Below are 25,159 nucleotides of genomic sequence, written 5' to 3'. Positions count from 1 at the left end.
AGAGAGAGAGAGAGAGAGAGACAGAGAGAGAGACAGAGAGAGAGAGGAAGAGAGACAGAGAGAGAGGAAGAGAGACAGAGAGAGAGGAAGAGAGACAGAGAGGAAGAGAGAAGAGAGAGAGGAAGAGAGACAGAGAGAGAGAGGAGCATCTCCCCAAAAGCTTGAAAGAGGGTCAAGGACCCAAAGATGGGGTAGGCTATAGAAAGTATGTCCCTTTAGTCCCTGTTTCTGGCTCTTGCCACCTAACCCTGGGAAATTCCCTTCTTGCTCAGAAATTCAGCTCTCCCAGCCCCCACTTGCCCTACCTCTTGTGCTATGACCTTTGGGCCAATTTCTTCTCTGTATCTTAGTCTTGGGCCTTTGCCTTCCTCCTCTCCTACCCCAGCAGGGCCCCACAGCCCTATTTACCTTGGGCATCTTAGCAAACTTGCCAAACCGAGTGTCCCGAATGCTGGTGATGTCCAGGAACTCCATCTCCTGGAATAATTGGGAGTTTGAAGGGAGGAGAGGAATAGAAAGGAGTGAGATGGAGTCATGATGAGAGAATGGAGCAGCCGGAGGCTAGTGGAGCCCCTGAAAATGGTCTTTCTGAATGCACTCTCTAGATAAGGCAAGCCTGACTTACCTTAGGTGTCCAAACTCCTTTTTTCTGGAGAAAAATAATGTAGCTAGAATGGACTGTGGAACAGGGCTCCTGGTTCTGGATTTCTCCCCTTTTCTTCTTAATTGCCATTTTTTAAACCATTGCCTTACCCGGTACTCTTCACTATGGGGTCTAGCTCTACTTCACTTTTAGTAATCAACTAATTTAAAAAAAACCCCTTATCTTCAGTCTTAGAACCAATCAGTACATTAGTTCCAAGGCAGAAAGGCAGTAAAGGCTGAGTGAAGGGAAGAACTTTGGCTCAGGACATAGGAGATGTTGGATCTAACCCAGGCTCATTACCTTGGACAAACTGCTTCCCTCTTTGAGTCTCAGCTTCCTTTTATGTAAAATAAGAGGCTCCTACTAGATGATTTTTATTGTCTCTTTCCAGTTCTAAAATCTTACTTTTCGGCCTGTGTGGGGACCTAAGGAAGGACAGCCCCACTCGGATCTCTGGATTCTGCCTTGGTTTCTCTTTTCTTCCCTTCAGGCATCCTGGTGGAACCTGGCTCTCTTTAGGCTTTCCTAACATTTCATTGGTCAGATCACCCCCAACCAAGGATTTGGGAGCCCAGGCAGCAGCAGTCACTAGACAGAAGGTCTGTAATGCCTCGGGGAGCATGTGTGTGTGGAAGGTCTGGGGAGCTGGGGTGGTGGTGCTCTAGTTTTCCAGCTGTTCTTGGAGAGGAAGCGAAACCCTGACCTCGTGTTCGGAGGGAAGCAGGCAGAGATTCTCGCTCTGCCCCTCCTGTTCCAGTGGGAGGCCCCGAGAGGGAGACTTTTGTAGCTTCGCTCCCTCTGGGACTTCTCTCCTACACATGCCTCTTAGGGCTATCCCAGGGCGCATCTTCTCTCTCCCAGGACAAAGGGCTTGAGGGAAAGGGGCCGAGGGCTGCCCTCACCTTGCTTTGATATGTCCAGTACAAATAATATCCCTTGGGATCCACTCGAAGGATGACGGGGGATGCCAATGAAGTCTCCTGTGGAGAAAGAAGCTCAGCTCTGAGGCCCAGCACCTGCCTCCCTCCCCTTCCCTCCGAACGGACTTCATCCTCCTTCCATTCTCCCCTCCCTAGGCCAAGCCCGGTTCTTCCAAGGCACCAGGAGAGCAGTCCTTGGCTCCAGCTCTCATAAAAAGTAGTCCAGGAGCAGCTGGGTGGCCGAGTGGATAGAGTGCCAGGCCTAGAAGCGGGAGGTCCTGCAACTCCTCTGCAACTTGGATTCTTCAGCGGTTTGCCATTTCCTTCTCTGGCTCATTTTACAGATGAGGAAACTGAGGCCAACAGGGTTAGATGACTTGCCCAGGGTCATACAGCTAGTAAGTATCTGAAGCCAGATTTGAACTCAAGAAAATAAGTCTCCCTGATTGCAAGCCTGACTCTATCCACTGTGCCACCCAGCTGCATATATGTGTGCGTGAGTATGTGTGTATAATAGATATGTATGCATGCTTCCGTTTTCTCTCCTGTAAAATGGGGATAATAATCACACCTACCTTCCAGAGTTGTCACAAGGGTCAAAGGAGAATAATTATAAACTTAGCACAGTGCCTAGCACATAGTAAGCACTACATAAATATTAGTGATTAATAACATTATTATTATACACATATGAATATTAGTAATTAATATCATTATTATACATATACATATACATACACATACATACAAATACTTTCAAGTTTGCAAAAAATCACATCCTTTTAAGTTAGGCATTACAGCCATTACTACTCCCATTTTATAGATAAGGAAATTCAGCCCTAGCTAAGCTTTTCTAGAGACATAGAACTATTAGGTATTAGAAGAAGGATTTGAACCAAGGTCTTCCAGACTCGATTTTCTATATATCATCCTGCAGTCTTCTCAGCCCCATCCTTTCTTCAAGGTCCAGTTCTAGCCCTGCTTCCTCTCTCAATTGTTCTTTGACCATCCCAGCTTGGAGAGAACTTTGCCTCTTCTGAAGTTTTCTAACACCCTGTGAAAGACCATGCTATCCCCCTATTCAATAATTGCCATCCCTCCCTATTACCTTCAGGATCAAATAGAAAATTCTCTATTTGGCTTTAGTAAGAATTAAAACAAAAAAAAACAAACCCTTACCTTCCATCTTAGAATCAATACAGTGTATTAATTCCAATGCAGAAGGGCTATAAGGGATGCCTATTTAAATGGGAATTGAGTTACTTGCCCAAGGTAGGAAGTATCTGAGGCCAGATTTGAATCCAGGACCTACCATCTCCAAGCCTGGCTCTCTATCCACTGAGCCACCCAGCTGCCCCTTTGTATCGATTCTAAGATAAAGGAAAGGGTTTTAAAAAAGTGATTAGCCATAACAGACCATATTAATAACAAAAACAATACTAGATACTAGAAAACAGGAATAAATGAACCTTTCCTTATTAAGATAAAAAAATGTAAGAAAACTAGCCTTACCCTTAATGGAGAAATAATAGTGACCTTTCTAATAAGATCTAGGATAAGGCAAGGATGTCTCTTGTTACTACTTTTATTTAATAAGGTTCTGAATATCCCTAGCAATGACAAGAAAGAGAAATGGAGGGAGGCATGGGCAAAGAGGAAACAAGTTGTTATTATTTGCATGCAAATAAAATGAGATAACATTTGTAAAGTGCTTTGCAAAAACTAAAGCATTATGCAAATGCTATTTCTTGTTATTATTATCTGTACCCCTCCTTCGGCATTTATTGTGTTTTGCCTCTTTTAGAAGGTCATCTTTTTATGATCATCCTGTCTTACCAAGTACACCCTAAGCTACTTGAGGGAATCATAGGGTCAGAGAGCTCAGAGGATATCTAATCCCACCCCTCTCATTTTACACCTGAGGAAAGGGAAGGAAAGTTAAGTGACTTGCCCAAGGTCCACAAGTAGTAAGTGGCAGATCAGGATTTGAACCCAGGTCCCTTGACTCCAAATCTAACACTCTTCCCACTGTGCCAACACTGCCCCCATGGAAGTGCTGTGTCTCATGCCTCATTGAACACCTGTTGACTAGCACAGGCCTCAAATCCAACAGGTGCTCCATCTGTGTTTCTTTGTTCAATCACATTAGCTGCTTCGACTTCCAGACAAGGGAGTTGGGGAGTGGCAGTCATAGAGGTACTGATTCGATGAGGAATTCAGAAATCCTTTGTCACTCTGCCTTCACATTGGCCTGCTTATACACTCTTCCTAGAAGAATTAAGACATAACTTCACCTTTCACCTTGGAAACTCCTACCACCTCCTCCTACGCAGCGGTGCTTCCCTTTTTCCTCAAAAAAAAAAAAAACAACTGAAAAAACTATCCCTTCCCTTATTCACGTAGTTCAAGGGTCAAGGCCTGTCCCCAAGAGGACCAGATTCCCTTTCCTACAAAGTGACACTAACTGGAGAGGCCCAGCATCTCAGATTTCTCGGCTGATAGGTTAGCAGTTCTGTGGTCAGAACACTGGACTCAGTGTCTCAGGATGTGGATTTAAAACCTGTCTCTGCCACTGGTGTGACTTTGGCAAGTCCCAATTCTGTGGGCTTGAGGGTCCTCATTTATAAAATTCAGGTGTTGAATTGTTAAATTTATTTATCCTTATTTAGAAAATGCAGAAGTTGAAATTCTAGGTCCTTCCAACTCTAAATTCATGATTCTATGACAGGTAAAATGAAGGAGTTGGACTAGAGGACCTCCAGGGTCCATTCCAGCTCTAAATCTAGGATACTATGATCCTATGAGTTTATGCCACCTGAGTTCCATAACCAGGAAAAATGACACTCTTCCGAGGTCCACATCTCAAGATCTAGGAAAGCCACCCTAGCTGGGCCTCCTCTTCCTTTCCCCTACGATTCAGAGGGTGCAGGGAATTGGGATGTAGCTTTGATTTCCAGAGTCCCAGGAAGAACTTCCCTTGAAATGAGGATTTCCTACAGTAAAAGCAATATTGGATGATGATCATCTGGGAAAACTTGGCTTCTCTCGGCAATGCAATGATCTGGGACAATCCTGAAAGACTTACGGTGGGGGGACGTTGCCCACCTCCAGAGAGAGAACTGTTGGAGTCATCCTTATAGCAGTGTCTTTGGTTTGATTTGGGGGGGGTTATTTATGTGTGGGTTTGTTCTTACCAGCAGTGACCAATATGGAAATGTTTTGCATGACAATAAAAATTAAATTTTAAATTTTAAAAAAGAAAAAGAAATGAGGATTTCCTGGGTCCACCCTGGTGCTCTTGCTCACATCTGGTCCTTCCACACCCTTCCAGCTCCCCAGGACCCACAGCTAGCATGCTAGGCTTTTCTTCCTCCCACTGCTTCCTCAGAGGAGAGGTTCCTAGTTTTCTTTTTAGTGGTCTAAGGGACCTGGAGAGCCCAAAGAGAAGGGAGCTTTAAGGGGTTGTGGATGGGATGGATTATGGGGAGAATCAACAGGGTTGGGGGGGGTATGAAGAATCAGGGATAGACTGAAGGCACAAATATCCATCTAGGAAATGAGGCAGATTTTTTCCCACCAGAGCTGATGGGACAAGATTAATAAAGTTGAGCCCTGAAGCTGAGAAAGGCATGATTAGATAGCTCTTGTCTTGTCTTTACTAGCTGTCACAGTACGAAGGGCTCTGGGGAAAATCTCCTGCTCACTGGGCATTCAGGGGGTCTTCTATGATCTCACTCTTATCTGAACCCCTCTTCTACCAACCTGCAGCCTGAGAGAACTGAGCATGGACAAGCATCTCTTTGTAGCCCCTGCTCACTAGTCCCAGCATTCCTCTATCCTGGAAGAGGAAAAGGCTTCAGGAGAAGGTAGAGGGCCAAAACCCTAGCCTGAGGACCAAACAGGAGGAGTAGAAGGAACCCAGAAGAATAGACTGGAGACGGGACTGAGATTCTGTTATAATTGTCCCTCTGCCTAATTTGTTTTTTTGTTTGTTTGTTTGTTTGTTTGTTTGTTTGTTTGTTTTTGGTCTCCTGGACTTTATTCCTCTTGTTTAAAGAAAAGAAAAGAAAGCCGTTGCTTGGTTATATTCCAGAGATCTCTCACCCTTTCCCACCCCATCTCTAATCCCTGGGAAAGGACAATGTTGTGGCATATTCACAATTATCTGCAGATTACATGTGTAATGCCCTGGACCCTGCTATTTCAAGTCCATTCCACAGCTGCCTTTTTTTTTTTTTAAACCTGACCTTCCATCTTGGAATCAATACCGTGCATTGGTTCCAAAGCAGAAGAGCAGTAAGGACTAGGCAATGGGGGTTAAGTGACTTGCCCAGGGTCACACAGCTAGGAAGTGTCTTTGAACCCGGAACCTCCCATCTCTAGGCTTGGCTCTCAATCCACTGAACCGCCTAGTTGCCCCTACAGCAGCCTATTTAAAATGGCTGATTTCCAACCTTCTTCTGCAGAGGCATCATGCGGCGTGGTAAGTTCAAATCCAGCCTCAGACACTCCCTAACTTCATGACCCTGGGCAAGTCATTGAAAGTCTCTCAGTTCCAATTTCCTCAGCTGTAAGATGGAGGTCATAATATGGCCTGCCTCCCAGGGCCATTTCGAGGATCGGGTGAGATCTTAGGACAGTGCCTGACACAAAGTTATAGAAATGCTTGTTCCCTCCCCCATCCTCCTCCCTGCTCTCTCCCACCCTGATTCAACAACTCCCAATCAGAGAATAATCCTTACTCTTCCAGTTAACCATGAGAAGAGATAGACAGAGGATTTTGAGATCACTCGTAGAGACAGACCATCCTTCTCCAGGAACTGCCATGGAATGGTCAGATCCATGTTCAGGGAAATCCATCCATCCATCCATCCATCCATCCCATTCAAGTTTAAGCATCTCGTGGGCAGAAGTGTCGATTCTGCCTTTGTATCCCCTGCCCCTGCCACCAATATAGGGCTTGGCATACAGCAGGCACTTAATAAGTGGCAGATGATTGACTCATTGACTGACTGATTGATTGAGATGTTCTCTGAACCATAGCCACTCACGAACACCGAGAAACAGCCTTAGGAAGACGAGGACATGGCCTGGGATGTGTGTGATCACAATATGGATACAGCAACGACCACCCAGTGACAGGAAGGGACGAAGCCCTGAGCCCAAAGCCCGTCCCAGGCTGGGGGAAGCCAGGCTCCCTCCCCGATCTCCCACTCCCAGTGCGTGCCCAGACCATCTCCGCTCCCCCACCACCTGACCTCGGTGCCACCTCCCAGAGTCCAGGCCCCCCTCTGCTGCCCCACTCACATCATCCCATTTGATGAAGCGCTCTCCTCGGGTCAGGTAGCTCTTCAGCTCCGGGGGCAGCAGGACGGGGGTAAGCAGAGACATGATGCCAGGGCAGAGCAGGGCATAGAGCTGGGAAGAGGAGGGTGGTGCAGGTGGGCAGATGGGTGAGAGGCCGAGCAGAATGAAGTCCGCCTCACATGGTGCTCTCCACCCCAAGCAGCCCCACCTGGAAGTCAGTGCCCTCTTATGAGATCCAAGAAGGCGAGAGGCAGCCGCCAGGTATCTATCTGCATTGCAAATCAGTGGCTGCCCGGGCACCTGTGCCCCCGGAGAGGCTGCAAGAGGAATGCGGGCTGCCCGACGAAGAGCTCACTAACGGCCGATGGGGAGGCCATGGTTTCCTTCTCCTTCAGCCCCAAACCCCCACCCCCCGTACTTCCTGCCTCAGGACTTCCTTCTCCTACTTCTCTATCATGCTAAAGTTAGAGATAGATTGGGGGTGCCAGACTCAGATGCCTTTCTAGGCCAGCCAGGGAGGAGGCCCCAAAAGGGATGAGAAGAAAAATGCTAAGACCACAGACAGAGGGACAGAAATTGGGGTCACCCAGGTTAAAAGCACAGAAGGGCTCCCAGGACATCTCACAGGATCCCAGGCTTATAGATTTAGGGTCGAAAGGGACCTCAGAGGCCATCTTGTCCAACCCTCTTATTTTATAAAGAGGAAACTGAGGCTTTTTTTTTAAAGAAATCATTTCTAAATAATTTTATTTTGTCCTCGGTGTCACTTAAACAACTAGATGAAATCTATTTAACTATAAACTTTATGATTTTAATTTTTTGTGTGTGTATTTACATTTTAGTACAAACATTAAATTTAAATTTTAGAAACAATTGGGAAAGTAAATAAGTAAAACAAACAAACAAACAAATAAATGAAATTGGGGGAGGGGAGGAAAGAAGAAGAAACTGAGGACTACGGAAGTAAAGTGACTTGTCTGAAGTCAGTCCAGGTAGTAAGTGGCAGGGAGGGAATTTGAACCAAGGCCTTGTGACTTCCAATCTGGACCTGAGTGGCCGGAGTAGGGACATGAGAGAGGTAGTCAGAAAGGGGTGTAGGGGGAAAGGGTGAAGGCAGCCAACTCGAGGGAACCAGATTTAAGGTAATAGCTGGAGTGTTTTGAATAAGCAAAATGTGCTGGTTGGCCTAACCACTCTTTCTCAATGCTTCCTCCCCATGAAAATCAGATGTAAGTGAGGCAATCATTACCTCTCAAACATGCCTCTCCCATCTTTGCCTTCAGAGTTTCCTCGTCTAGGCCCTGACAGACTTGTCCTTTCTCCCTCCTCGGCCTCCCATGAAGTCACCCTTCCTAGTTTCACGGGCAATGGCTGGGCACCTCGAATCCCTCCCTTTTGTGTGTCTGCCATGGACTCCTAGAGCTGAGTCATGGGCCCTCATCCAAAGCCCTGGGGATCTAGAGCCTGCCCAATTACCCTGAGGTCTCTGAGGGCCTGAGCCCGCTCCCAGCCCTCTCCTCAAGGCGCCAGCTCCCGGACGAATGGGGGGCAACCCTTTGGTCCTCTTCTATGGAACAGAACAGGGTCTGGGCCTTAGCCCACTTCCTCTTACCCAACTGGCTTCTCTTATCTTCCTCCATAGCAGCCCAGGAGGGGAAGCAAGGAGTGCCACCCACCAGCTTCCTTCCCCTAAAAGGCGCCTGCCCGGCTGCCCCAGACCTTACCCCGGAGTCCCTTGAGCACAACAACAAAAAGCCCCTGGACCCCGTGAGATGCCCACCTTTCCATCATCTCCCACTCTCACGGGCCATTCAGTGCTAGCAAAGAAACCGACATGGGAGCAGCCAAGCAAGGTGGGCAGTTGTCTCTGTCTTTGTCCATTGGGAAGTCCACACGATACAGAGGGTAGGGAAGAGGGAAGATGACTATTATATTTAAAAATTCTTCAACCAAAGCAGTCTAGAGAGAAGCCTGGGAGCCGGACCAGGTCATCACTAAGAGCTGCCCAGCTTCTCCATGTCCTCCCTGTCATTTAGCTCCATTCTCCCTTATCCCCCCCCCCCAACTCCTCTTTCTTTGTGGCCTCCTGTCCCTCCCTTTGCCCTTCCCCATCTCCCCATCCCCTTTGAACACCCTTTAATGAACCCAGGCCCCAGGGAGCTCCTCTACACACCTATGGATCAGGTTCCTCCCTTAATCCTTTTGAATGAATTTTGCAAGGGAAATCCCAGGTCCTTCACCTGAAGCCCTCTGCACCTGCCAACAACATAACACTGTCCTCTCCCTCCTCATCTGGAAATCCCATCCTCTCCTAACGTGAGCCCCACTGCCGCCTTCCTCTCCACCCAAAGGCTGAGGCCACCAGTTCTCCCTCCCCACCCCCCCACCTTTCCCATTTAACCTAAAAGCCCAGACTTCTTATCTCATTTCACAGGTTGGGAAATTGAAGCTGGGAGGAGAGATTTCTTTATCTGGGGCTCATTGATACCAGAACAGGAAATGGACTTAGGAACCCCAACTCCCAGTTTATTCTGCTTCAAAATTATTGTCGAAGTTATCTGGGAAGGCCCAACCCTAAAGACAGTGGGATAAAGTCCCATTCCCTTCCCTAAGCATCAGAACTGCTTGGCAATGGTTCCTGGGACCCCAACGTGCCAAAGACCTTACCCACGCCTCAGCCTTAGACCCCATAGGGCACAAAGAAGGGGAGAGACCCAAGAAGTAAGGGATTTAGGAAAAGTCATCAGTGATGTGCTTGGAGAGAAATCTCTGCAGTGTAGGATTCAAATCCGTAGCCTCTCAGAAACTGGCTCAGATTCCCAGCAGCCTTACCCTAGAGCTTAAAGAAATAATCTGGTCACAAAATCAAAGTGTTAGAGTTGGAAGGAATATCAGAGGTCACTGAGGGCTTTTTCCAGATAAGGAAACGGAGGCCCAAGGAAGTTCAGTGATTTTTTTCCAGGGCCACAGAGGTAGTATAAAAACAAAAATGGGATTAAAACCAGGTCCTCCGACTCTAAAGCCAAACTCCTTTCCACATAGTTCATTACCTTCATTTTATAAATGAGGAGACTAGGGGCCAAACACAACTTCTTGGTGGCAGAGTCAAAACTAGAACCTGGGTCTTCTGGTTCCCCATCCAGACTTCTCTAAACTTGACTAGTTTTTCCTGGATGTAGGTTGTCTGTACCTAGTTGTTGCCTCCAGTTAGATTGTGAGCTCCCTCCTTGAAAGCAGGGACTGTCTGCTTTTTGCCTTTCCTTTGACATTGCCAGGGTCTAGCACAGCACCTGGTACACAGTAAGTGCTTAATAAATGCTCATTGACTGGCTCATCTCCTCCTACATGACTAGAAGGGCATCCCATTTCTAATCCTCTCATCTAAGGCAGCACAGGGTAATAGAAAGAGTCCTGATATGGAATCAGCTTGGAAACTCTTTCATTTTACAACTGAGGAAACTGAGGCCCAGAGAAGATGAGAGATTCATCAAAGGTCACATAGCTAGTATGTAGCAGGGCAGGATTTGAACCTAGACCCTCTGACTCCAGAATCAATCCTCTTTTTTCTGTACCATCCTGGACTCAAATCTCAGCTCTATCACCTGCCAGCTTGGGAAAGACACTTCTCCTCCCAACTCAGTTTCCTCATCTGTAAAAATAAGAGGATTGGGAGTCAGCTGGGTGGCTCAGTGGACTGAGAGCCAGGCCAAGAGAGGGGAGGTCCTGGGTTCAAATCTTGCCTCAGTCACCTGAGTCAGCTGGGCGACCTTGGGCAAGTCACTTAACTCCCATTGCCCAGCCCCTCATGGCTCTTCTACCTTGGAACTAATACACAGTGTTGAGTCCGAGCCAGAAAGTAAGGATTTTACAAATTAAAATTAAAAAAAAAGAAAAAGAAAAGATTGATTGCCAAGGTCTCTTCTAGCTAAATCGATTATTCTTTGATTCTGTCATTCCCCTTAGTAGATGATGCATGCCAGCCTACCCCCCCCCATCCCCGCCGCCTCTCCCNAGACACTTCTCCTCCCAACTCAGTTTCCTCATCTGTAAAAATAAGAGGATTGGGAGTCAGCTGGGTGGCTCAGTGGACTGAGAGCCAGGCCAAGAGAGGGGAGGTCCTGGGTTCAAATCTTGCCTCAGTCACCACCTAGCTGGGTGACCTTGGGCAAGTCACTTAACTCCCATTGCCCAGCCCCTCATGGCTCTTCTACCTTGGAACTAATACACAGTGTTGAGTCCGAGCCAGAAGGTAAGGATTTTACAAATTAAAATTAAAAAAAAAGAAAAAGAAAAGATTGATTGCCAAGGTCTCTTCTCGCTAAATCGATTATTCTTTGATTCTGTCATTCCCCTTAGAAGATGATGCATGCCAGCCTCCCCCCCCCCATCCCCGCCGCCTCCCCCCCCCCCAGGAGATTGAGATTCCCAAGGACCTGGAGGCTCAGGACCCCCTTCTCTACTTTCCACCCCAGCCAGCCTGCTCCCCAGGGGATGAGTCGTGCCAGCTTTGGAGCGATTCCATGTGCTCCCGATGCTCTGAGCTGGATGTGACAGGCCCTCCCAGGAGTGCTTCCCTGCCTCCCTTCCTCCCTCCCTCGCTCACATCCACTCTACGGCTGAGGCTAAGACACAGTCACCCCCGCCTCAGGCTGCCAATCACAGCCCCCGCAGAGGATAACTGAAAGGGTGAGAGTGCCCCCTGCCGGGCGCTTGCGGCAGCGACACCCCAGCTCGGCTCGGCTCTCCCCCAACGCCTGGCTCTCTGCCCACCCGAGCATCTCCCACGTCCCCAGCCCCGAATGAACGCCGCCTCCGAATGGGTGCCGAGAATAATAAAGAAGAGCTTCTCCGGGAGCCTGGACGCGGATCTCGGCGGAAGGTAGCCTGACTTTTGGCTGGAGAGAGAGAGAAAATAAGAGTCTTTATTCACATACGCTACTGCTAAAGCTCCAAGTGTCGAGGCCGGAGCTTGGGGAGGAGAATGAGAGGACAAGAGACAGGACTCACTCAAGTTCGGTGTTTAACTGATGGGTTCTGCGGCTGAGACTGGATGACCTTGTCTTTGTCCAGTTTCCCTCTCTGTGGCCCCAGAAGTTACGTGGCAGCATTTGAATCCAAAGCTCAGACTCACAAAATCCAATTTATCTACCTAAAAAGGGGGGGGGGGAATTACAATAGGGATGAGTTTGTAATCTAGGGATGCTATTTATTTTTTTAAGTCCTTACCTTCCGCCTTAGAATCAATAGCAAGTTCCAAGGCAGAAGAGCCATTAGGGCTAGGCAATGGGGATTAAGTGACTTGCCCAGAGTCACACAGCTAGGAAGTGTCTGGGGTCACATTTGAACCCAGAACGTCCCATCTCTAAGCCTGACTCATAACCCACTGAACCATCTAACTGCCTCATTAGTGACGTTCTTCCTTCCTTCCTTCCTTCCTTTCTTTATTCCCTTTTTTCCTCCTTCCTTCCTTCCTTCCTTCCTTCCTTCCTTCCTTCCTTCCTTCCTTCCTTCCCTTGTTTGTTTGCTGCTATCTTTCTTTTCTTCCTTCCTTCTTTCCTTCCTTCTTCCCTTCTTTCTTTTTGTTTGTTTGTTTCTTTTCTTCCTTCCTTTTTTTCTTTCTTTCCTTCTTTCTTTCTTTTACAGTTGGCAGACTTTATTTTTACATTTTTTCCCCATAGTTACATGATTCTGGTTGTCTCCCTCCCCTCTTCCCTTCCCCCTCCAGAGTTGACAAGCAATTTCATGGGGTTATACATATATTATAGCGATGTTATTTATTGATGAACTAATGGGGCCACAAGAACTCTGAACCAAAAGTCTGGATGTGTCTGGGTTTCGAATTTGGTTATTGGAAAGCACATCTCAGTTACTGATCTCTTTAGGCTTCTGTCTGTCCTACAAGGTCATACTCCTTACATTAAGATCCTGCCAAGGGGCAGCTAACTCATGAAGTAATAGAGCCGAATGCTTAGAGTCAGGAAGACCTGAGTTCAAATCTAGTCTCAGATACTCACCAACTGTGTGACCCCAGGCAAATCTCTTAACCTTGTCTGCCTCAGTTTCCTTATCTATAAAATGAATTGGAGAAGGAAATGGCAAACCACTCCAGTATCTTTGCTAAGAAAAGCCCAAACGGGGCCACAGAGTCAGACACGACTAAACAGGGTCCAGCTGAGCCTCCAGGAGCACGCTCCTAAAATTTCTCAGCTGAGGCTACCAACTTATAAGTTGTTTTTTTTTATAGGGAAAAAAAATACTGAGGCCAAGAACAACCTTTTTCTGCCTTCTTCAATTCACAGTGTCTTGATATCATCCTCTGCCATATATTTGATTACTTTAGTCTAATGAAGAAGTGGCCTCCTCACAAAGGTCAAATAAATTCTTTATATGTTCCCCTCCCATCTCTTACCCTTTCTATTAGCCTTCTTTTATTATTTGTTTTAATAAAATCCTTACCTTCCACCTTAGAACCAATATTGTACATTGTGTTCAAAGCAGAAAAGTGGCAAGACTAGGCGATGGGGGTTTAGTGATTTGCCCAGGGCCAAATTTGAACCCAGGACTTTCCCATCTCTAAACCTGGCTCTCAATCCATTGAACCACCTAGCTGCTTCCTGCTAACAGCTTTGTAATGTAAAGGTAAATCACACTGGAAAGGAAAGAGTACCAAGCCAAAAGTCAGGGGATATGGAGTCGTATTCTGCCTCTAAGATCTATGAGCTATCTCCCTGGCTACATGTCCCCATCCTCACATCTGGAATGCACCCCCTCCTCACTTCCAATTCTTGGAATCCTTCATCTCCTTCCAAATTCAGCTCAAGTTCTATTTTCTCCATGAAACCTTTCCTGGTTCCTCACCACTGACTGTTAGTTGCATTCCCTAAAATAACTTGAATTCGTTTTTTTTGTATATTCCAAACACACACACACACACACACACACACACACACACACACACACACGTGTGCGATTTAAGTTTCACTTTCATCTTTGTCTTCCAAATGCTTAGGATGGTGCCTAGAACATTCAATGCTTGCTTGATTGACTAATTGGTTGATACTAGAGTACAATGAGAAACACAGTTCTCATTATTCTGAAACAATTCAACAAACATTTATTAAGTGCCAATTATGGGTCCATACTGTTGGGGAACAGTCCTTGTCTTCAAGGATCTTACATTCCACAAGGGGGGATTCCACAGATAAGTAAATATAAGAAAATAATACAAAATAACTGATGGGAAGCAGCTTAGGAGAGGGAATAGGAAGGGGTGAAATCAGGAAAGGCTTCATGTAGGAGGTTATCAACTGAAGCAAAATTCCAAGAACTGGAGGTGAGAAAGAAATACCAGAGACTGGGGTAGGATGGGGGTAGGGAGGATCCCTATGCAAAAATACAGAGGCAGGAGATGAAATGTTTTCTATGGGGAGCAGTCTGAAGGCCAATGTGATTGGAAAAGAGTGTGGGGGAAGAGGGGAAATAAAGCTTAAAATGTGAGTGGGACCCAAATTGTGAAGGATCTTAAACGCCAGACTGAGGATTTTGTATTTTGTCTTATAGGTTAATAGGCAGTCATTTGAAGACTTTGAGTAGGAGAGGTAAAACAGTCAGATCTTTGTTTTAGGAATATCACTTTGGCAGATAAATTGAAAGGAGAGAGGCTGGACGTGGAGCTATCTTTTATATACAAAGCTGATCCATTTTCAGTTGTATGTACCCTCTGAGCTGCCTTTCCTACAGGATGCATGGATCCTCCCACCCTGTGAGTCACTTTGTGCCATGACCTTGGGCTCACTAAAACAAGTACCTTATAATCATTTGAGCCTTTTGACCATGGGCGTCATTTCTACAAGTACCTTATAAAAAAGATATGAATCTAAGCTGTCTATACGCTTTAATTCAATAATATACTCCAAGGAAGTCAAAGACAAAAAAAAGAAAAAAAAATCCAGGGTCAACATATACCAGAATATTCACGGCAACACTCTTCATAGAAATGAAGAAGAAAGTATAGGTTCAAACCCAGCCTCAGCCACTTCCCAGCTGTGTGACCCTGGGCAAGTCACTTGACCCCCATTGCCCACCCTTACCACTCTTCCACCTATGAGACAATACACCGAAGTACAAGGGTTTAAAAAAAAAAAAAAAGAAAGAAAGTGGGTGATCATTTGGGGATGGCCAAAGAATGCAGGGGAATATTATTTTCAGTACAAAATAGATAAGAGAAATGCAGAGAGAGAAGGGAAAATTTAAGTGAACTGATGCAGAATGAAACAAACATAACCAAGAGAACGATACACACAAAGAATACAACAGTGCAAATAAAAAAAGTATGGAAAAACAATGGAACATACCTCCTCCCTCACTGCAAAGAGGTAGATGACTTCTAGGGCAGAGTGTTGCATCAGATGTGGTCTCTATAAAAGATGCTTTTACTAAATTGTTTTTCATTGTCACAAGGGAGGGTTCCATCTAGAGGTGGGCTTGGATAGATTATAATATAAAGGTAAAAGACATCAAATTTTTTTAAAGGAAAAAAAAAAGATCTGAGAATTAGCAATAAGACTCCGTATTTCTGATGTCCACCTCCTCCTGTTTTTCCCCCTCATTGGATTCAGATTCAAGCTTACCAGAGCCACAATGAAAACAAAGGGAAAACAGGGTCTGGGCCACCCAAGCTGTAAGGTTAATAATATCGAGCCATTTTGGGGGGGGGCATATTGCCAGCTGCTGCCCTATCCCTTTCCACCTGGAACAGCATCCTCCAGACCAGATCTCCTGGGACTTTGTCCACATTCTTATGAGGAGTTAGTCCTCTCAGCTTTGGAACTCTTCTCTTCTGACTGGTGCATGGGTAAGTGAACGAGTAAATGAATGTGAGTGATAACCCATGACAGATAGCCATCCTCAGCTCATGCTTCACATTCTATCCAAACACTGCTGTGAGAACATGGTCCCCTTCTCCGCTCCCCATCCTCTTAACTCTGGGGACAATAATTGACTCAAACTACTGCTTCTGGTCAAGGCATCAGACATCAAACAGCATTTAAAAATGTGTTTTATTGATATTTTCTGTTTTGTACATTACCGTAGTATACCATGTATCAGCAAACATTTATTAAGCACCTACTATGTGAAATATCCCCAGGATTCCAGAATCCTGCACTCTGCTGTCCATCTGCAAACTTACACATCTTAACTTAGCTTTTCCTATAACATATCCACCAGGCTATGTGATAAGAGGTAGGATTGCAAAAGGAGGGAAAAGGCAGTTTCCTGCCCTGAAGGAGCTCACAATCTCAGGAGAGAAACAACAAATATGTGCAAAGAAGCAACATATAGGGAAAATGGAATATAATTGAGAGAAAGAAAGCTCAAGAATTAGTGGAGGTGGGAAAGGCTTCCTGAGGAAGATGGAATTTTAGATAGGATTTAAAGGAGGTCAGGAAGACATTAGGAGGAGATGAGAAAAGAGAGCATCCCAGACATGGGCAACCAGAGAAAATGGCTGAGAGATGAGAGATGGAGTGTCTTGTTTATGGAACAGCAAGGAGGCCTTTGTCACTGGATCAAAAAGTACCTGGATGTCATAAAAGGGGGGTATATATGTTGGGGAGGAGGAAGGAATATAGTCTAGATTATAGAGGAGTTTGAACACCAAATAGAAATTTTTATATTTTATTCTGGAGGCAATAGGGAGCTACTGGACTATGTCAGTCAATAATCCCAATAATCCCACTCACCATGGCCATAAGTCTCCAAACCAAAAGATCTCTTTTCTAACTACCACTCTTCTTCAGGCTGACTTCTCTCTATTAGAATATAAGCTTCTTGAGGTCAGAGACTGTCTCACTTTTACATTTGCCTCCCTAAGGCAGTGCCTGGGGCAAAGTAGGAACTTAAACTACTTTTCATGCTTTCATTCCATTCCATTTCTATGCTTTGTATTCAGAGGCTAAAAGTTAGAGGGCTACTTAAAGCTCATCTAGCCCAATCTTTTCATTTTACAGAGGAAAATACAGGCCCAGAAAGGGTAAGTGAAGTCACTACTAAGCAACTAAAATCCCACCTTCCCCAAGAAGCCTTCCCAATCCATCTAAAATCCTCCTGTCAATTTTTTCCTACCTATTCTGTATATAACTTAATATATGGGTGCGTATGTAAGTATATACATACCCAATGCAGACACACATATATTTGTTTGCATGTTGTCTCTCCTGTTAGATTGTAACCTCCTTGAGAGCAGAGACTCACTTTTACCTCTTTTTTGTACTCCCACTGCTTAGCGCAGTGCCTGGTACATTTTGGTATTCAGTCATTTCTTTATGACTTCATTTGGGTGGTTGTGTGTATGTATATGTGTGTTTTAATTATAAAAATATGTTATCAATTACATTACATAATACCAAATTTTCCCAAAGTTATTATGATCCAAACTGTTTCACTCCCTCCCATTCCTCCCCCTTCCTAGAGCTAGCAGGCAATTCAATGTGAGTTATACATACTTCCATATTGATCATTTTTGTAAGAGAATAATCATATAAAACCAAAACCCCAAAATAAAAACCCAAATAAACTAAAGTGAAAAACCACGTGCTTTCATCTATATTCCGACTCCAACAGTTCTCTCTCTGGAGGTGGATAACATTCTTTGTCATAAGTCCCTTAGAATTTTCCTGGGTCATTGTATTGCTGAGAGTAGCTGAGTCTTTCACAGTTGGTCATCATTCAGTATTGCCATTACTGTATACAATGTTCTCCTGGTTCTGCTTATTTCACTCTGCATCAGCTCACAGAGCTCTTTCCAGCTTTTTTTCTGAAATCATCTTGTTCGTCAATTCTTAAAGCAAAATGATATCCCATCACCATTATATACCACAATGTGTTCAGCCATTCCCCAAATGATGGACATCCCTTCAATTTCCAATTCTTTGCCACCACAAAGAGAGCTGCTGTAAATAATTTTGTACAAGTACCTTTCCCCGACTTTTTAGTTTCTTTCTTTTAAAAAAATTTTTATTGTTATGCAAAACACACTTCCATATTGGTCATTGTTGTAACAGCACACTCATATATAACCAAACACCCAAAATAAAATCAAAAATACACTGATGGGAAAGGCAACTGCAACAGTTCTTTTTCTGGAGGTGGACAACTTTCCCCATTATAAATCTTTAAGGATCTGTCCCAGATTAGTGTGCTGCTGTTCATAGCCAAGTTTTCACAGATAATCATGCAGTTTTGCTGTTATTGTGTACAATGCTCTCCCAGTTCTGCTTATTTCTCTCTGCATCAGTTCCTGCACATCTTTCCAGCTTTTTCTGAAATCATTCTGCTTATCTTTCCTTATAGCACAATAGTATTCTGTCACCAATATATGTCACAAATTGCCAAGTAATGGACATCCTCTCGATTTCCAATTCTTTGCCATCACAAAAAGAATCTCTATAAATATTTTTGTACAAACAATTCCTTTCCCATTTTTTTATCTCTTTGGGTCAGAGACCTAATAGTGGTATTACTGGATCAAAGGGTACACTTTGTTTTGTAGCCCTATGGGAATAGTTCCAAATTGTCCTCCAGAATGCTTAGATCAGTTCACACAATTCTACCAACAATATTTTGGTTTCCGTTTGAGTTTTTTGTTTGTTTGTTTGTTTTTACAAAAATAGCAGAGTGACTTGCCATTTCCTTCTACAATGCTTTTTACAGATGAAGAAACTGAGGCAAATAGGGTTAAGTGACTTCCTCAGGGTCACATAGCTGGTAAGTATATAAGGCTAGATTTTTAACTCAGATCCTCTTGATTCTAGGACCAGAGCTTTATCTACTGCCTTTGTCTAGCTGCCCTGCCTGGTACATAGTAGGCACTTAATCAATGCCTAATGATCAATCAATGGGGAACATAGCCATTAAATGTCTGGGGCAGGACTTGAACCCATATCTTTCTGACACAACATCCATTACTCATTATACCAGGCTGCCGTTTCCTTCAAGAAGAGGAAAAAATGGGCAGCTGGGTAGCTCAGTGGAGTGAGAGTCAGGCCTAGAGACAGGAGGTCCTAGGTTCAAACCCGGCCTCAGCCACTTCCCAGCTGTGTGACCCTGGGCAAGTCACTTGACCCCCATTGCCCACCCTTACCAATCTTCCACCTATGAGACAATACACCGAAGTACAAGGGTTTAAAAAAAATAAAAAAAATAAAAAATAAAAAAGAAGAGGAAAAGATGAAAGGCAGGAAGCCAAACAATTTCTCTCTGGAAAGACTCAGAAAAAAAAGACACCTTCCCCACCATCCTGAACCTCGCTTGAACCATGAAGCTTCCCCAAGCCACACAGCACAGTGGATAGAGCACCAGACTTGGAGTCAGGAGGACCTGAATTTAAATATGGCCTCAGATATGTCCTAGCTACAGGCCTTTGGGCAAGTCACTTAACCCAGCTGCCTAGCCCTTGTCACTCTTCTGTCTTAGAAATGTTACCAAGACAGAAGGTAAGGGTTTGGATTTTTTTTAAAACATAACAAGAGCCAAAAATTGGGCATTCTGGTCCCAGTTGCCACTTACTAGTTAATTCACCCTGGGCAAAGTCATTTCACTTCATCTGCAAAATGATAATAGTTAGCCCCACTCACTCGGGATTTTTGTGAAGTTCAAATGAAATTACACATGAAAGTTCTTGCAAATCAAAAATGTAAATTGATAGCTTCTTTGTGACTTGGTTTTCTAATTCATAAAGTGAATCCATTCTTCAAGGGTTAGGAGATAGCTTTTATTTGTATAGCACTTTAGCAAAACACTTAACATGTTATTTCATTTGAGCAATGCTATTATTGTTCCCAAGCAGCTAGGGATACAGTGGATAGAGTGCCAGGCCTTCACTTGGGAAGATTTTCTTCATGAGTTCAAATCTGTAAAATGAGCTGGAAAAGGAAATGGCAAACACACCAGTATTTTTACCAAGAAAACCCCAAATAGTTAACAAAGGACTGGACGCATGTCAATGACAACAACAATTATAATCCCCATTTTTTAGATGAAGAAACTGAGGCTGGGGTTAAGGGACTTGCCCAGGGTCATGTAGATAACATGTATCTGAGGCAGGATTTGAATGCAGGCCTTCCTAGCTCCAACTTCAGTGCTTTAGACACCAATATACCTAAAGAGATCAATGAGCTGCTTAAATGCCTGTTACTATATGATCAAAATCTTTTTTTTCTAAATTGCTCTTTTTCTGTTGAAGGCACCACCAGTCTCCTAGTCTCCCAGTTTTGTAATGTTAGCATTATCCTTAAGTCCTAACTCTCTTGTTCCATATAGTTAATATAACCAATCAGCTGCTAAATCTTACCAATTTTTTTGCTGTTCTCTGTTATTTCTTTCATCCAACCCCTTCTCTCTACTCACACAGCTCCCATCTTCGTTCAAACCCCTATCACCTTTCACCGAAATGACAACAACCCCTTATTGACTTCCCCAAATCAAATCTCTCCTTCCTCCTATCTGTGTTTCATACCACTGTGAAAAAATTCTTCCTTAAACAAATAGGTCTGAAATGTAATGGCTCCCTATTACCTCTAGGATACAGTATGAACTCCTCGGTTTAATTTTTAAAGTTCCTTCAAAATCGTGCTATAATCTTTCTGCTCTTCCTATACATCCCCCCTTCCATCCAGCCAAATGTTTCTTTTTTTCTGTTCCTCATATACCATATTCCATCTCCCATCTCCATGCCTTTGCATTGGCCATGTCTAGAATTCACTCCTTCCAATGATGGACTGATGGACTTCTATAAGAACTGGAACAACCTCCATGATCTGATGCAGAGGGAGATGAGCAGAACCAGGAGTGCACTGTATACAGTAACTGAAACATTGTGGGATGATCAAATGTAATTGACTTTGCTACTAAAAGCAATGCAATGATCCAGGACAATTCTGAGGGACTTATGAGAAAGAACGCTGTCCATATCCAAAGAACCGTGGGAGCAGAAACGGAAGAAAACATCTGATTTATCACTTGTTTAAATGAGTATGTGATTTGGGGTTTTGGTTTTAAAAGATGACTCCATTACAAAAATGAATAATATGGAAATAGGTTTTGAGTGATAATACATGTATAACCCAGTGGAATTGCTTGTCAGCTCTAGGAACTGGGAAAGGAAGAGGGAAAGGAGACAACATGAATCATATAACTATGGGAGGGGGAATTAAAAATTAAATTAAATTTTAAAAATACAAAAACTACAAAATATTCAGAATCAATTTACCAAGCTATACTCAAGTTATAGAAATGTAATATAAATACACTAAATATAACATTCATTATGGGAGGGAAAAAAAAAGAATTCACTCCTTCCTCAGCTTCCCTTGATAAAACCCCTCTTCCTTCAAAACCCAGCTCCAGGATTAGTTTCTCCATGAAACCTTTCCTGATCCTTTCTACTTTCTCCCTCCATTATTACACTATGCTGATTTGTGTTTATTCTCGTTAGATGATATATATTTTATATATGTATGTATGTATGTGTGTGTATACATATATATATATATATACATCTAAAGAGAATCAATAAATGGGGACACATTATACATAGAGTATACATGCATCCCTTGTTAAAAGGAAGCTCCTTGAGGATAGACTATTTCTTTCTTTGTATTTGTATGTCCCCCACCAGTGCCTGGGTCAGCATGTGGCACATGGGAATGCACAGTCTATCTAAAGTCCCTTCCAACGATAAATCTAAATAGTCTAATATTTGTTGACTGAGTTCCTCTTGCCTGAGTCACTTGTTCCCTGGGTGGTCTTATTCGCTTTCAGGCCACTAGGAGACCATTTAGTGTTCTGTAATAGCATCACAATAAATGATCGCCTAATGGCTCAAGGCACTCGGGAGGCCTGGCTTAATTATATACCAAGCATTTTGTCTTTTTAGGGTAAAAGGCACTAAGTAAATCTAGAGAGTAAATAGGGCATAAGAGAAAAATGAAAGGAACTGGGATCATTGAGTCTAGAAATGAGAGGGTGAGAGGAGAGCTAAATGAGAACTTTCCAAGTTCTTATAAGTTTTTAAAGACAAGGATTTAGGACTAAAATCTTACTGCAAAGAGAATCTGAACTTGCATCAGAATCAATGCAAACTCTATGTAAAGAATTTTCCAGGACAGTTTTTAGTGATTGGAATGGTCATTGAAAGAGGTAGTAAGGACTTGAGATCTTTAAATATGGCACACACCCATATCCAGCTCATTAAATTCCATTCTAAAGGGGCAGCTAGGTGGCTCAGAAGATAGAGAGGTAGGCCTGGAGACAGTTGGTCCTGGGTTCAAAGCTGCCTTCAAGTCGCTTCTAAGATGTGTGACCCTTAGCAAGTCACTTCACCCAAATTGCCTAGCCCTTAATACTCTTCTGCCTTGGACCAATAATTAGTATCAACTTTAAGACAGAAGGTAAAGATTTGTTGTTTTATTTTTAATTTAAGATATCCATTCTCGGGAAGGATCTGTGAAGAAGATAGGAGAAAAAGGAAACGATAAACACCAAAAGCAAGAATTCCTTTTTAATATTTAACTTTTTTAAATTAACAAGCAATTATCTTCTCTCTCCCACCTTCCTCTTCCAATGAACAAAAAGAAAACCCTCCTAATAACCATGCATAGAGGGCAGCTAGGTAGCTCAGTGGATTGAGAGCCAGGCCTAGAGATGGGATATCCTAGGTTCAAATCTGACCTCAGACACTTCCCAGCTTTGTGACCTGGACAAGTCACTTGACCCGCATTGCCTACCCTTACCACTCTTCTGCCCTGGAGCCAATACACAGTATTGACTCCAAGACGGAAGGTAAGGGTTTAAAAAAAATAAACATGCATAGTCAATCAAACAAAGTGAATTCCCACACTGACCATTGTGAAAAATGGTATGTCTCATGCTGAATCTCCACTCCATTCCTTTCTCTATCAGGAGGTGGAGAGCATCTTTCACCTTCTGTCCTCTGGAATTCTGTCATTACATGGATCAAAATTCTCAAGTCTTTCAAAGCCATGTTTTCTTATGATATTGTTACTGTAAAACAGTGTTCTACTCCTCTGCATCAGTTCATGCAAGTCTTCCTAGTTTTCTCTGAAATCATCCATTTTGTCATTTCTCATGACACAATGATATTCCACTACATTCATATACTACAGTTTCATCATTGCCTAATCAATGGGTACCTTTTGGGTTCAAAAGTAAGAATTCAAAAGCTGTGGCTTTAAACAAGTCCTAACTGAGCTCCTCACTTTGACCTGTCCAGACTTGGATAAGGACAGGGATTGATTGGTTGCTGCGCAGCCTACACTCTGCAGCCTCCTGAGGTCCTTGAAGTTTCTCAGACTAGAAAGATAAAAGTCCCTCCTTGAAATAGCATCCCTCTGGCATCTGAGCCAGGAAGAGGACCTGGAAGGTCAGGAGAACCTGCTCTGGTTGTTAGAGATAAGCTAGGATACTAAGAGCTCTTGGTACTCTTAACCCAGTGAAGATGCCATTAGTGGAAAGGAGGCAGGGAAACTGACCATCTGTGAATTTTCTAGAGAGGAGGATGAGAAGTTATAGGACCATGGATAGAGAGTTGGAAAAAAACTCAGTGGATACTTTGCACACACACATACACACTTAAAAAAAAATCCTTACCTTCTGCCTTAGAACCAATACTGTTTATTGGTTCTAAGGCAGAAGAGCCCTAAGTGCTAGGGAATGGGAGTTAAGTGACTTGCCCAGGATCACACAGCTAGGAAGTATCTGAGGCCTAATTTGAACCCAGGAGCTCCTGTCTCTGGGCCTGGTCCTCAATCCACTGAGCCACATAGCTGCCCCCCCCTTTACAGCTGAGGAAACTGAGGTCCAAGAAGGCTTATTGATTTGCCCAAGGTTATAAATAGGTAAGACACAGAAGAGTCAGCATTAAGACCAATGGGGGGGGGCAGCTAGGTAGCTCAGTGGATTGAGAGCTAGATCTGGAGAGGGAGGCAAGGGTCTTAGGTCAAATCTGACCTCAAACACTTGCTGGCTGTATGACCCTGGGCAAATCACTTGATCCCCATTGCCTAGCCCTTACTACTCTTCTGCCTTGGAATACAATACACAGTATTGATTCTAAAATGGAAGGTAAGGGGTTTTTTGGTTGTTTTTTTTTTTAAAGACCAATACAGAATATAGGATCTCACATAATCCTTGCCCTAGCCCTGTAAAGTACATCTTTTGAAAGTAGAGACTTTAAAAAACCTTCTTCTTCAGAACTTAGAGGCTGTTTTAATGCTTATTGAATGGAATTGCATTATTATTCCTATTTTATAGATAAGGAAATTGAGAATCAGGAAAATTAAGTGACCTACAGCCACAATACTAGCAAGGATAAGAGATGTATAGCCTTGGCGCTCTTGACTCAGTGCCCAGCCCTCTTTCCCATCCAACCAAGCAGTTTCTCTGAGCTGTGGTTTACTACCAAGGCTTCTCCCACTGATTAGGGCCGGTAAGAATGGCCCGGGGATGGAGTCCCTTACAGAAGCCAGAGAATCCTGGGAAGAATGAGAGCTCACAGACACACTCCTCTAGTGACACATAAATAGACCGGACGCATTCCCAAATAACGCAATGGTAGTTCAGTCCTAGAGCCCTGCCATAGTATAGTCATAATCATCCGGCTACACACAGGCGGAGACCACACAAACTCAGGAAAACAGGCAACGAGGTTTTAAAAGGAGGAGAAGGCAAGAATTTCTGGGGAAACTATGGAGGGAAAGAGAGCGGAGAAGAAAGATAGAAGGGCGAAGGGGAGGAGGAGGAAGGCAGAGAGAGAGGGAGGCTTGGAATGGCCTTCCTTCGTGAATCTGGGCTGGGCGGGGTAGGAAGATAAGGCTTGCTCCCGGTGGAATCCAGTGCCCTCCTGACTATCCCCTGAGCCTGTCAGGGAACATACTTCACTGCGAAGCCGGAGCTGTACGAGGACCACCCTAGCGAAACGGAGAAGCCAGCCAGAAGCCACACTGGCTCTGTTCGAGTCAGGGAGGGAAGTGGATGAGGGAATGGGAGTAGGGCAGCGCAAGGCAGCAGTGGTTCTCCCAAGAGAACGCTGTTCAATACACCGCTTTGGGACCAGATCACATCTAACTCGCTGGGGAAAACGTAACAAGTGGAAGGCTGGCATATCTCCCAAGCAGTGAAACAGGCAAGGGGCAAAGGTGGCCGCTCAGCCAGGAGGACTCCGAGGTCCCCAAAGCCACAGCTGAATCAGGGTGAGATCCCCAAAAGG

At 44.2% G+C, this 25,159-nt stretch overlaps 2 protein-coding genes across 2 annotated transcripts in view; one reads left to right on the top strand and one right to left on the bottom strand.

The window, feature by feature from the left end:
* Positions 1-6,957, bottom strand: part of PLCB2 (phospholipase C beta 2) — a 44,734-nt gene extending 37,777 nt beyond the window's left edge. Inside the window, exons 1-3 of the mRNA XM_044660031.1 lie at positions 6,874-6,957; positions 1,549-1,626; positions 409-477 (exon numbers count right to left, since the gene is read on the bottom strand). Coding sequence (XP_044515966.1) covers positions 409-477; positions 1,549-1,626; positions 6,874-6,957 — 231 coding nt within the window. The remainder of the gene's footprint in view (positions 1-408; positions 478-1,548; positions 1,627-6,873) is intronic.
* Positions 6,958-11,672: 4,715 nt separating this feature from the next.
* The window catches only part of LOC123234084 (uncharacterized protein FLJ37310-like), a 16,849-nt gene continuing 3,362 nt past the window's right edge, over positions 11,673-25,159 (top strand). The window contains exon 1 of the mRNA XM_044660029.1: positions 11,673-11,752. Coding sequence (XP_044515964.1) covers positions 11,673-11,752 — 80 coding nt within the window. The remainder of the gene's footprint in view (positions 11,753-25,159) is intronic.

The sequence above is a fragment of the Gracilinanus agilis genome, chromosome 2 (assembly GCF_016433145.1).
Source record: "Gracilinanus agilis isolate LMUSP501 chromosome 2, AgileGrace, whole genome shotgun sequence".
NCBI lineage: Eukaryota > Metazoa > Chordata > Mammalia > Didelphimorphia > Didelphidae > Gracilinanus > Gracilinanus agilis.
This window is presented reverse-complemented; position numbering and strand designations above follow the sequence as displayed.